The sequence below is a fragment of the Oncorhynchus kisutch genome, linkage group LG18, assembly GCF_002021735.2.
Source record: "Oncorhynchus kisutch isolate 150728-3 linkage group LG18, Okis_V2, whole genome shotgun sequence".
Lineage (NCBI taxonomy): Eukaryota > Metazoa > Chordata > Actinopteri > Salmoniformes > Salmonidae > Oncorhynchus > Oncorhynchus kisutch.
This window is the reverse complement of record NC_034191.2, coordinates 75960571-75974155: the sequence shown is the minus strand read 5'-3', so window position 1 is coordinate 75974155 and position 13585 is coordinate 75960571. Positions and strand designations below refer to the sequence as shown.

The 13585-nt window shown below is 40.4% G+C and overlaps 1 protein-coding gene across 2 annotated transcripts; it reads left to right on the top strand.

The window, feature by feature from the left end:
• The first annotated feature begins 3825 nt into the window (after positions 1–3825).
• LOC109886347 (myelin-associated glycoprotein-like) lies at positions 3826–12532 on the top strand. 2 transcript variants are annotated; one of them, XM_031796830.1, is made up of 8 exons: positions 3826–3951; positions 4182–4256; positions 9288–9467; positions 9803–10108; positions 10241–10507; positions 11386–11479; positions 11588–11657; positions 11808–12532. In XM_031796830.1, exons 2-8 carry the CDS (start codon positions 4208–4210, stop codon positions 11865–11867), a joined length of 1026 nt encoding a protein of 341 aa, XP_031652690.1. In that variant the 5' UTR covers positions 3826–3951; positions 4182–4207; the 3' UTR covers positions 11868–12532. The 2 variants fall into 2 exon arrangements, with proteins under 2 accessions (XP_031652690.1, XP_031652689.1); XM_031796829.1 differs by having other exon boundaries at positions 9288–9674.
• The last annotated feature ends 1053 nt before the right edge of the window (positions 12533–13585 follow it).

The window sequence follows — 13585 nt, the reverse complement described above, 5'->3', positions numbered from 1 at the left end:
TAACAAAAAAAGGAGATGATTGTGGACTTCAGGAAACAGCAGAGGGAACACCCCCCTATCCACATCGACGGAACAGTAGTGGAGAGGGTTGTAAGTTTTAAGTTCCTCGGCGTACATATCACGGAGAAACGGAATTGGTCCACCCACACAGACAGCGTCGTGAAGAAGGCGCAGCGGCGCCTCTACAACCTCAGGAGGCTGAAGAAATTTGGCTTGTCACCAAAGGGCACTCACAAACTTCTACAAATGCACAATCGAGAGCATCCTGTTGGGCTGTATCACCGCCTGGTATGGCAACTGCTCCGCCCACAACCGTAAGGCTCTCCAGAGGGTAGTGAGGTCTGCACAACGCATCACCGGGGGCAAACTACCTGCCCTCCAAGACACCTACACCACCCGATGTCACAGGAAGGCCATAAAGATCATCAAGGACAACAACCACCCGAGCCACTGGCTGTTCACCCCGCTATCATCCAGAAGTCGAGGTCAGTACAGGTGCATCAAAGCAGGGACCGAGAGACTGAAAAACAGCTTCTATCTCAAGGCCAGAAGACTGTTAAACAGCCACCACTAACATTGAGTAGCTGCTGCCAACACACTGATTCAACTCCAGGAACTTTAATAATGGAAATTGGTGTAAAAATATATCACTAGCCACTTTAAACTATGCCACTTTGTTTACATACCCTACATTACTCATCTCATATGTATGTACTGTACTCGATACCATCTACTGCATCTTGCCTATGCCGTTCTGTACCATCACTCATTCATATATCTTTATGTACATGTTCTTTATCCCTTTACACTTGTGTGTATAAGGTAGTAGTTGTGGAATTGTTAGGTTAGATTACTCGTTGGTTATTACTGCATTATCGGAACTAGAAGCACAAGCATTTCGCTACCCTCGCATTAAAACCTGCTAACCATGTGTATGTGACAAATACATTTGATTTGATTTGATTTGTATATTGAAATTAGTTCATATATTTTGCTGCAGAAGGAGAGATAGACTGTACTGAAAAGATCATATTACCTCCCTGATGTTGTCCTTCACGTTCCAAGTGTTTTGGCCTGTTTGGCCAACGAGATTTGATTGCCACAATGGCAGATAGACTGGACGTACTGACTAGCTCCTGTATGCAAATCCCATGTTCATTTGATAGTCCTTACTATAAATTGAACAGCACAATACTTACCTCTGGAGTGTGGATTAAAGGATTACCAGTCTTTGGTGGGCGTCCGGACAGAGTGATATTTAACAGCAGTAAGATGGTCAACAGATATCTGATCTGATATCTATTCCATTTTTTGTCTTGCCTAAATACCCTCTAAATGGCACACATACACAACACACTTCTCAATTGTCTCAAGGCTTAAAAATCCTTCTTTAACCTGTCTCCGCCCCTTCGTCTACACTGAAGTGGATTTAACAACTGACTTCAAAAAGGGATCATAGCTTTCACTTGGATTCACCTGGTCAGTCTATGTCATGGAAAGAGCAGTAAGACAGGTTCTGTTTTATCACCTAATACCTACTCATATATCCATTGATAGTGAGTGGTAGCCTGATCTGCATGCAGGCACATCGTTTCATTGTATTTTCATACATTTCATCCACATATAGGCAAAGCAGTTTCCACATAATTGAAAAGAGTATGTTCGTCCCTTTTTTGTCAGTCCCAACATATCCCCATTCCCACCATATTGCAGCATCAGCATAGTATAATGTCCAATAGTCAATACTTTCTCTCTTCTCTCTCTGAATAATCTGGTCCCTCCACCTCTCAATTCCTGACCTTGTCCTCCAGAGCCTTCAGGTCTCCCTCCACCTGTTGGGGGAGGTCGGCTACCACATGCTGGGTAAAGTACACCCTCAGCTCCTGGGTATCCTTCTCCCAGAAGACCTTGGGAAGGTCGAAGAGTGATTTGTCCAAATTTAGTTTTTTTTCGAAAGTTTAGGAGAATTAGGCTGTCCAACTTGCCTCCCAGTCCCTGTAGATCGCGGTCTCCCTCCTATGGCACTCAGGACATTCTTTTCACGCCACTGCAATAAGAAGTCATTTTGGTAGCAGGTTAGGAGCAGGGCTGGACTACAAAACGGCCCCTGATAGCATATGATAGCAAAATATGTTGAATAGCAGGAAAATTAGCTTGAAATCAACAACATTTTCTGTCAGCTTCATGACAACATGTCGAATAGCATTATAAAACTGTAAATATGTATCTCTCCACACCATGGCAAAATGGGTTGAAATTCCCTCCCCACCATGGCAAAATGGGTTGAAATGCTCTCCGCACCATGGCAAAATGGGTTGAAATGCTCTCCGCACCATGGCAAAATGGGTTGAAATTCCCTCCGCACCATGGCAAAATGGGTTGAAATGCTCTCCGCACCATGGCAAAATGGGTTGAAATTCCCTCCGCACCATGGCAAAATGGGTTGAAATGCTCTCCCCACCATGGCAAAATGGGTTGAAATTCCCTCCGCACAATGGCAAAATGGGTTGAAATGCTCTCCGCACCATGGCAAAATGGGTTGAAATGCAGTAAGTAAGAGGGGGTGTGTGGGGTCATCCGACCCCTGTTAGGAGAGCATTTTCACTAACCGTAACCCATAGCCGTAATTCTCCTAACCTGCTGCATAAATTCTTCTAGCCTGATACGAAAAAGTCAAATCTGTATAGAAGTGGTGTGAAAATGTGTCATCCAGCCCACCAGGGTTTTCTTGGCAAATAGACTTTAAAGAGGAAGTTAAGCAAGAAAAAGAGGAAGTTGGTGTAGGACAAGTTGAGTGGTGTGTGTGAGAATCAGTCAGAAACAATTACACTTACTCTGTTTCATACCAAGTCTGTTTTTCATGTTGAAAAAATGATGTGACAACCCTATGATTTGGCATGGGTCCCAAGATCCTCAAAAGGTTCTACAGCTGCACCATCGAGAGCATCTTGACCGGTTGCATCACGGACTGGTATGGCAACTGCTCGGCATCTGACCGTAAGGCGCTACAGAGGGTAGTACGTACGGCCCAGTACATCACTGGGGTCAAGCTTCCTGCCATCCAGGACCTATATACTAGGCGGTGTCAGAGGAAAACCCAAAAAGTGTCAGAGACTCCAGTCAGCCAAGTCAAGTCATCATTTCTAAAACAGCAACAATATAAATAATCATTCTCTCTGCACCACTGCAGAACGTGTTGAAATGAAGGAAGCTCAGGGTCCCAAATGGCCTCATCCAACCCTGGTTAGGAGACCATTATCCCTAAACCTGACTATTTAACCTGACCTTAACCTTAGGCTCTTAACATGCTAAGATAATTCTCCTATCCTGCTACATGAATTCTCATAAACATGCTACGAAAAAGTAGTGGAGTGGAGTGAAAAGAGTGTCTCTGTGGCATCCAGCCCACCAGGCTCCTCTTTGCAAATAGACTTCAAAGAGGAAGTTGGTGTCAGAGAAGTTGAGAGGTGTTTGAGAATCACTCAGATACAATTACAGTCACTCTGTTTCATACCAAGTCTGTTTTTCATGTTGAAACATAATGTGACAACGTTATGTTTTGTATCAAACTCTAATTTAATAAATGTAACTCTTGAATAAATGAATAGTGGATTTTGGTTCATGATTTAACTATATGTTTAAATCCCACACACATTCCCATTCAGGCCTGGAAGATAGAGGAGAGGGAGGTGGTTATAATGATTAAAGTTTCATTTGTCGGGGGCGGACTTAGCGATTTGGTGGCCAGTTTCAAAATACTGCTGACCTGTCCTACCCCGAGAAAGGGACAATAAATACTGAAGAATTGTTTGAAAATCATTTCACATCTATTAGGAAGTACGTCACTGTTGAGATGTGAGCTGTGCCACATGAATTTCAGCACTTTAGTTTGTCAGACCACACTATGTGTGTGACAGTTTCTGCTGTAGACAGTTTACGTTACCGTCTAAGGCAAGTATCGACTTCTTCACTATATTTTCTGTTAATTTTAATGTTCAAAATCAATTAAAGGAGATTAATTATGAGTAATGAGATTCAATATGTTCTAATGTACTGCTGTTTGTTCATGTATTAGCTTTACAACTGAAAGACATAGTGTATTTGATATGGAGATGGTTTAATGCAATGTGTTGTGTGAGTTAAGTTACTCCACCAGTAAGTGTGTGTTTGTACTGTTTCAGGTGATCAGTAGTGTGTGAGTTCTCACATGGCTTGTTCTGAGAACATGTTTTTTCTCATTGGCCTCTTTATGTCAGGTGAGTCTTCCACATAACAACAACTAGTTATGAATCAGAGATAAAGGAATAACCACAAGTCATTATATTTTATGGGATGTGCTATATTCCAGCTTTTTAATTGTGTAGAAAAGTGTACAGTTAATTCCTGATTAGTGTATTTAAGAGTCTGGATTTAAACTGCTGTGAAAAAGTTTTTGCATATTTTCAGATATTCAATAACAAGATGATATTAGATAAATGGAACCTGAGTGAACAAATAACAACATTTACATACTTATTTTATTTATTTCTTAAACAAAGTTATGCTCCCTTACACAAAGTTATGCTCCCCTACACTAAATAACTGGCTGTGCCTCCTTCAGCTGAAATGACAACCAACCATACATTCCCTGTAATTGTTGATCAGTCTCTCACATTGTTGTGGAGGAATTTTGGCAAACTGTCCCATGCAGATCTGCTTTAAATCAGCGACATTCATGGGTTTTCAAGCATGAACTGCTCGTTTCAAGTCCTGCCACAATATCTCAATTGGGATTAGGTCTGGACATTGAGTAGGCCATTCCAAAACTTTACATTTGTTGCTTTTAATCCCTTTTCATGTATACTTGATTGTGTGTTTTGGAATGGAGGCACAACCAGTTATTGAGAGTAAGGGGGCAATTACTTTTTCACACAGGTGTATTGGGTGTTGCATAACTTTGTTAATGAAAGAAAATAAATAACTATAAAAAGTTTATAAACTCAAGTTCCCTTTATCTAATATTAGGTTTTGGTTGAAGACCTGATAACAGTAAAAAAATAAGCACAAATAGAGAACCAGAAAGGGGGAAATACTTTTCCATGTCTCTGTATGTTCATGTGAAACCGACATCAGTGTGCGGTTAACAGTATAGCTTCCACCACTGTTCCTATCACCACTCCTTGACAACATACCGACCAATTGAAAAATCACCTGTACATAAAAATAAGTTAGTATTATGTGAGCGGACCAAGTCATTTGGTGTCACTCTAAAACAGAAAGGTGGAATAAACAAGTTAGGAGTAGGTTTTCTTGGTTGAACGCAGTTCTCTATTGAGAGATTTCTGACTATACCAACACTTCAACACAATCAATGAGAATCTCCCAAGGAACAACATACATCTTCTTCTTTAGATGAAAAAGGAACACAAGACGATTATCTTTAAACTATAACAACAATCACAGATTTGTCACTGTCTTAATGGATCTTCCATGGCTAGCTCCCTTCTCTTGGTAGCCATTCTACAGAGAGGGTTTGTCGCTCCTCTCCCTGCTGGTTCCATCCTCTCTCTTATAGGGGAAAGAGAATATGTCATTAGTACCGTCAGCTGTGCTTAATTACCTCTGGTTACCTTGTCTCATCATGCCTGGTTGGGCTACTATCCGTGAGCCCAGCCTGCCCTCTGGTGGTCCTTCCACAACTATTATTATTGGGAGAGACTGTAACAGTGATGGTATAAACTCTGGATCGCTGATTCTATGTAACGGCCAATGAGAGACTATGAAACCACCGGTCTCTATATATGGTACTCCCCAGAAGAAGCAGTCCTCCATGATAATTAATGGAATTATACAGTATTTAAATCAAATGTTTCAAGGACTATATTACATGTATTTAAGTATTTTGTTGTAGAAGGGACAGTAAAGTTAGTACTCTATAAATAAAATACTTTAATATCTTTACATGTTTATTTATTTATTTGTTATGTTCAGGTGATATAAAAAGCATTATCTGGAGCACACCCAGAGAAAATGACATGTAATCTTTTGGTTCATCAATAATGCATAATAAGCATCATCAACAGGGGGAACATATTGGTTGTACGCTGATAAACTGTAGAAAGAATACATAAATTTATAAGACTTCTTCATGACATGAATAGTTCATAAGAAGGGCCTGAGATCAAAGTCAATATTAAGACAGTAGGGGTCAATGTTTTTAAATACCTCCTCTCCTTGGTTGGCCAACATGCTCAATGCGTGTGTATATGCGTGTGTTTTTGAGTGAGGAGATGGGATGGTTAGCTTCAACAAAGTGAGCTGCTACTGGATAGTCAGTGTTATTACACCTGATTGAGCTGCGGTGGTTGTCACACCCTGACCTTAGAGAGCTTTTTATGTCTCTATTTTGGTTTTGTCAGGGTGTGATTTGGGTGGGCATTCTATGTTCCTTTCTCTATGTTTTGTATTTCTTTGTTTTGGCCGGGTATGGTTCTCAATCAGGGACAGCTGACTATCGTTGTCTCTGATTGGGAACCATACTTAGGTAGCTTTTTCCCACCTATGTTTTGTGGGTAGTTGTTTTCTGTTTAGTGTTTTCTGCACCTGACAGGACTGTTTCGGTTTGCACTTTGGTCTTTTTGTTTCAGTGTTCAGTTAAATAAAGGTCATGAACTCTTTGGTCCGATTCCTCCTCATCAGATGACGACACACGTTACAGTGGTCAGCTATGCATTGTTTTAATTGTCTTTTCGGTTGTCCTACGTAGGCTTTTCCACATGAACATGTGATGAGACATATTACTCCCTTTTCCTTGCAAGAGATGATACTCCTAACAGGGATGTTTCCACCTGTATGTGGGTGTCTGAAGAAGGATGTTTTTGTAGTGCTATTGCACTGTGAGCATGAGCCACATTTGTAGATCCCATTTGGAATGTGTGTCAAGAGTGTCTGAGTGGGCTCAGGGGGAAGGTTAGATTACACTAAACTATCCACAATATTGTGCCCACGCTTATAGACCACCAGTGGGTTGGTCCTTGAAGAGGTGTGCAATTGTTGTGTCTGATTGCAGAATATGCCAGTGCTTCTTCAGGATTGCATTAATTTTCTCTGAACACTTGGTGTACTTGGTGCAAAAGATTTTCTTCTTTGGTATAGTTTTTAGCAATTCTTCTCGTGGTTTTTGAGATGTTTGATATTTGAGAGATTTTCATCGTTGCATCAATCATTTTTTCCATGTAGCCTCTGATTTTGAAATTATTTTCTTAACATTGCTGTCAATCTGAATGTTGGCCACAGATTTGTTTAACCCTGCTTAACTGGCTATATGGTAGATCATTCCTTTTTTAAATTTTTTTAATTTTTTTACCTTTATTTAACCAGGTAGGCAAGTTGAGAACAAGTTCTCATTTACAATTGCGACCTGGCCAAGATAAAGCAAAGCAGTTCGACAGATAAAACGACACAGAGTTACACATGGAGTAAAAACAAACATACAGTCAATAATGCAGTATAAACAAGTCTATATACAATGTGAGCAAATGAGGTGAGAAGGGAGGTAAAGGCAAAAAAGGCCAAGATGGCAAAGTAAATACAATATAGCAAGTAAAATACTGGAATGGTAGTTTTGCAATGGAAGAATGTGCAAAGTAGAAATAAAAAAATAATGGGGTGCAAAGGAGCAAAATAAATAAATAAATTAAAATTAAATACAGTTGGGAAAGAGGTAGTTGTTTGGGCTAAATTATAGGTGGGCTATGTACAGGTGCAGTAATCTGTGAGCTGCTCTGACAGTTGGTGCTTAAAGCTAGTGAGGGAGATAAGTGTTTCCAGTTTCAGAGATTTTTGTAGTTCGTTCCAGTCATTGGCAGCAGAGAACTGGAAGGAGAGGCGGCCAAAGAAAGAATTGGTTTTGGGGGTGACTAGAGAGATATACCTGCTGGAGCGTGTGCTACAGGTGGGAGATGCTATGGTGACCAGCGAGCTGAGATAAGGGGGGACTTTACCTAGCAGGGTCTTGTAGATGACATGGAGCCAGTGGGTTTGGCGACGAGTATGAAGCGAGGGCCAGCCAACGAGAGCGTACAGGTCGCAATGGTGGGTAGTATATGGGGCTTTGGTGATAAAACGGATTGCACTGTGATAGACTGCATCCAATTTGTTGAGTAGGGTATTGGAGGCTATTTTGTAAATGACATCGCCAAAGTCGAGGATTGGTAGGATGGTCAGTTTTACAAGGGTATGTTTGGCAGCATGAGTGAAGGATGCTTTGTTGCGAAATAGGAAGCCAATTCTAGATTTAACTTTGGATTGGAGATGTTTGATATGGGTCTGGAAGGAGAGTTTACAATCTAACCAGACACCTAAGTATTTGTAGTTGTCCACGTATTCTAAGTCAGAGCCGTCCAGAGTAGTGATGTTGGACAGGCGGGTAGGTGCAGGCAGCGATCGGTTGAAGAGCATGCATTTAGTTTTACTTGCATTCAAGAGCAATTGGAGGCCACGGAAGGAGAGTTGTATGGCATTGAAGCTTGCCTGGAGGGTTGTTAACACAGTGTCCAGAGAAGGGCCGGAAGTATACAGAACATATACATTCCTGAGGGGAAGGCGATGCATACTATCCGCACGTAGCAGAGTTTTGAGGTCTGTTGGCTTTGTGTACAAATCTGTATGTAATGCATCGTTCTTTGATGATCCATAAGTCCAGGTAGTTTATTTTTCTCTCAAAAGTCTGCATGGTGAATTTGAGATATTCAGAGCTCTCATTTAGCAGAGTTTGGAATTCATTTAGTTCCTGCTGACTTCCTTCCCAGAGCACAAAGACATCATCTATGTATCTCTTCCATGAGAGGATTTTAGAAAGTAAGTGTCTCTGTTTTGTAAGTGGTTCCTCAAATTGTTCCACATACAGGTTCACATAGTTGGGGGCAAAGGAAAATAGGAAAAACTCTGACTCAAAGATGAAGAAGCTATTGGATAATACCAATTTAGTGAGTTTCAAGATGCAATCATTGAATGGAGAAACGGTAGGGTCTCTCTACTGAAGGAAGTGTTGCAGGTCACAAAATATAATTTAAAATTCTGCATTAAGGTGTCTGTAATAGAATATACTTGTCAAAAACAAATGTAGACATTAATAAATTAATTTCTAAACCTTCCAACATCTGTTTTACACTGGAGGAGGAGTAACAAGATGGCTGTGCAGTTGCCTCCAAACAGAGGCCCCTGTCAGTCATCTAGGGTTAATACACATCATTGAACTGAACTGATAATATATCAGAACCTCCCTGATGTTGTCCTTTATGTTGCAGGTGTTTTGGCCTGTTTTGGTCAACGAGATTTGATCGCCTCAATGCCAGATAGACTGGATGTACTGACTGGCTCCTGTGTGCAAATCCCATGTTCATTTGATATTCCTGACAAACATAAGGATACATTTAACAGCGCAATACTACTCTCTGGAGTGTGGATTAAAGAATTCCCATACTTGGGTGAGCGTCCGGACAGTGTGATATTTAACAGTACTGAGATGGTCAACAGATATCAAGGGAAGATAACTGGAAACATGTCCCAGAAGAACTGCACCACAGTCTTCTTCAATGTAACCACCAATTACACTGATATATACTTCTTCAGGATTGAGAGTCAACCATTCCTTGCAATAGACTTTGGAAAGCATGTTTATATAGTTGTCAGTGGTAAGAGACAATTTAACTGTTTACCAACAATTTTTCCCAGTTTAGATTCCTTGCATCAAAGATAAGAGTAGAACAAGTGGACAGTTTAACTATTAGAGTAAAATATATTTATCTACAATGTATTACAGATTTGCCTTCCAGTCCCATCCTTACTGTCTCAGGTGAGGTAAAGGAAGGGACCCCTGTCAGTTTGAACTGCTCTGCTGTCGCTCCCTGTCCCGAACACCCCCCTGAGCTGACATGGACTCTCCCAACACAGTTCACAACTGAGAACCAACTGCAGGAGAATCCAGACCAAACCAAATCAGTTCTCTCCACGGTGACCTTCACTCCGTCATACCTTCATCATGAGAAGAACATTACTTGTACTGCAGTCTACCCAGTAGGGACAAGCAACAAGAGAGCTGAACATAACATGACGCTTAACGTTTCATGTAAGATTTAGTCACCGGTTCCTGAAAATAGATCATTCTATCATGTTTCACTGATGATTGTAGGAGTGGTTTTGATGAGACTATTCAATATACCATATCCAGATACATTGTAAATGAACCCCTCTCCCTCAGTCTCTCCTAAGGACACCTCAGCCTCCATCAGTCCAGATGATCCAGTATTTGTGGGCAGCTGTGTTAATCTGACCTGCAGCAGCACAGCCAACCCTCCTGTGACAAACTTCACCTGGTTCAAGATCAGTGAGGGTAAAACAACACAGGTAGCATCTGGACAGAGTTACACCCTCAATGTGACTGTTGGTGATGGAGGACTGTACTACTGTCAAGCAAGAAATAGTCACGGCTGTGGGATGTCGAATGAAGTGCAGCTGGCTATTAAAGGTAAAATGGGCACGTAGGGCACAATCGTAGGTTAGATATACAATATATATTCAAAGGTATGTGGACACCCCTTCAAATGCATGGATGTAGAAGAGGTACTTCGGCATGCCTGCTGTAACGGCTTTCTTCCTGGGAAGAAGAGGACCAAAGTGCCGCGTGGTTAGTGTCCATGGTTATTTAATGACAGAAACTCAACATGAACACACTATAAAACGTGGCACAACCCAAAAACAGTCCTATTTGTTTCAGAGAACACAGAGACAGGAAACAATCATCCACAAATCCCAACACAAAACATGCTACCTAAATATGGTTCCCAATCAGAGACAATGTCTAACACCTGCCTCTGATTGAGAACCATTTCAGGCCAAACATAGAAATAGACAAACTAGACACACAACATAGAATGCCCACCCAGCTCACGTCCTGACCAACACTAAAACAAGGAAAACACACAAGAACTATGGTCAGAACGTGACACCTGCTGTATGTATCTAGGTATGATACGGTTTTAGGATCTTAATTTGATCACGATATTGTTGCTTAGAAGTTTATTGCATTGTGGGAAACACAGATAAGCTTTATGATTTGCATATATTCACCAAAATCCTGCACTGAAACATGGTTATATTAATAGTATTACACTTATCATGCAGCCTTATTTTGTCCAGCTAATAGACTCACCACCAATGGATCAACATTATGGAGGAAACGATCAGATCCTTTGGCTGCAGGATTATTTCACTGCAACAATACTGGATAAATTAAGATCTTACATCTGTACATCTACAGTATGTGTATAATTTGTAATATTAGACAATGTGCAAAATGTTTCCTCTTTTTGGAACAGATGGCTATAATGTGTGTTTTATTTACAGGGCATGAAGAGCCTGTTAACCCAAAGGTTTTTGAGATTGTAGGAAAAACCTTGGGGTTGATTTTCCTTTTCAGCCTGATCGTATTCTTTGCATGGTAAAAAGATATTCCCAAGCCTCAATTTTAACATATTTATCATGCTGATTGTGCTTTTGTATATGAAAACCTAAATGATGTCAATATACCTTTATTCTTGTCTTCCAGGAGGAGGAGAACATCTAGACTCCCCAGTGGGTTTGACATGACAGACCGTTCACAGGGACTGGTGGGAATGGTAGAATAAACCTTTAAAACCCATCTAGAATGTGTGTTTCAGGAAGAATTCAGGAAGAATGAATACTGTTTTGTGTAACCAACTGTAACTATGAAGTCATTATTCTTCTGACAACTGACAACTGATCCTTTCTCTGTGTTCTCTCCACAGAACTCCCCGGTTGGGACAGTGTGCTCTAACCAGGCCACGGTCGGTAGAGGGAACCAGTAACCACCACTTAACAACCTAGATGGTCTTTAAGCACAAGTCAATAAAAGAGGTGCATGTTAATTATTTTCCCAATGGGTATGAAGTGTTTTTAAGTACAATATTGTCATTGTGTATTAGTTTTAAATTGATACTTTTGTTACCTTTATAATTGTGTGCTCTTTGATTATCTGCATATTTGTAAAATTTGCTGGGATGAAAAGTGTTTAACTGTTACTATAGTGTTGATATGATGATGCAGGCTACTCTTTATTTTGGACCATTTATTTTGAGTGTTGAGTTCACAGAGCATCTGTTTAATGGGTTCCAGTATAGAGGAACTGCTGAGTTCAACTAGCCTACTGAAGGCAGTTTAAGACCATATAAAGTCAATGATGACTGAGGAGAGAAGACACAGTTAGTTGGAGAGACAGTGGTCTGATACAAGACAGGAAGTTGGTGCAGGAAGTCTACATGACGGCAGAATGGTGTTAACATCTACTAGTCACTGTTTATCTTATTATTTTGTGCAGTTCCCAGAATAACAATAATATCTATTTTCAGTTTATATCTATTTAGAAGTAATTGTTTCAGTTTTTATGTTGAGTGTTAAATCGAAGAAACAATTGAGACTGCATTTCAGGTTGTTTATTAATTGCACTGTAATTAAAACCTTTACATTCAATTTCCATGAAATCTTTTGGTCTTACTTGTCCAACATTTAACATATCTCATTAGTGTATTCAATTGAGATTTTGTGTCACTGTTCTACACACAATGTGGAATTATTATTATTATTATTATTATTAAGGTCAATGGTGACTTTAAAACAGTTACATAGTTTAACGGCTGTGATTGGAGAAAACTGAGGATGGATCAACAACATTGTACTTACTCCATAATACAAACCTAAATGACAGAGTGAAAAGAAGGAAACATGTACAGAAGAAAATATTCCTAAACATGCATTCTGTTTGCAATAAGGCACTAAAGTAAAACGGCAAAACATTTGGCAAAGAAATTCACTCTATGTCCAACACAACATATCACTGAGTACCACTCTTCATATGTGCAAGCATGGTGATGGCTGCAATATGTTACGGGTATACTTGTCATCAAGTGTTTTAGGATGAAAATAAATGGAATAGAGCTAAGCACAGACAAAACTCTAGAGAAAAACTTGGTTCAGTCTGATTTTCAAAAGACACTGGGATGCAAATTCACTTTTCAGCAGGTCAATAACCTAAAACAAAAAGCCAAATATATACCAGAGTTGCTTACTATGACAATATTGTATGTTCCTAATTGTCCAAATTACAGTTTTGATTGGCTTGAAAATGTGCAAATATTGTACATTCCAGGTGTGCAAAGCACTTATAGACTTACCCAGAAAGACTCACAGCTGTAATCACTGCCAGAGGTGATTCTAATGTAACAGTTTCACTTCCGTCCCTGTCCTCGCCCCTACTTGGGCTCGAATGAAGGACCCTCTTTCAACAACTGCTTCCCAAGAAGCATCGTTAGCCATCGCTCCACAAAAGCCACATCCCCTGCAGAGCAAGTGGAACAACTACTTCAAGGTCTCAGATTGAAATGCTATTAGCACACACCACGCTAACTAGCTAGCCATGTCACATCGGTTACACTCACCCTCCTTTTGACCTCCTCCTTTTCCGCAGCAACCAGTGATCCGGGTCAACCGCATCAATGTAACAGTATAACTTCAGTCTCTCTCCTCGCCC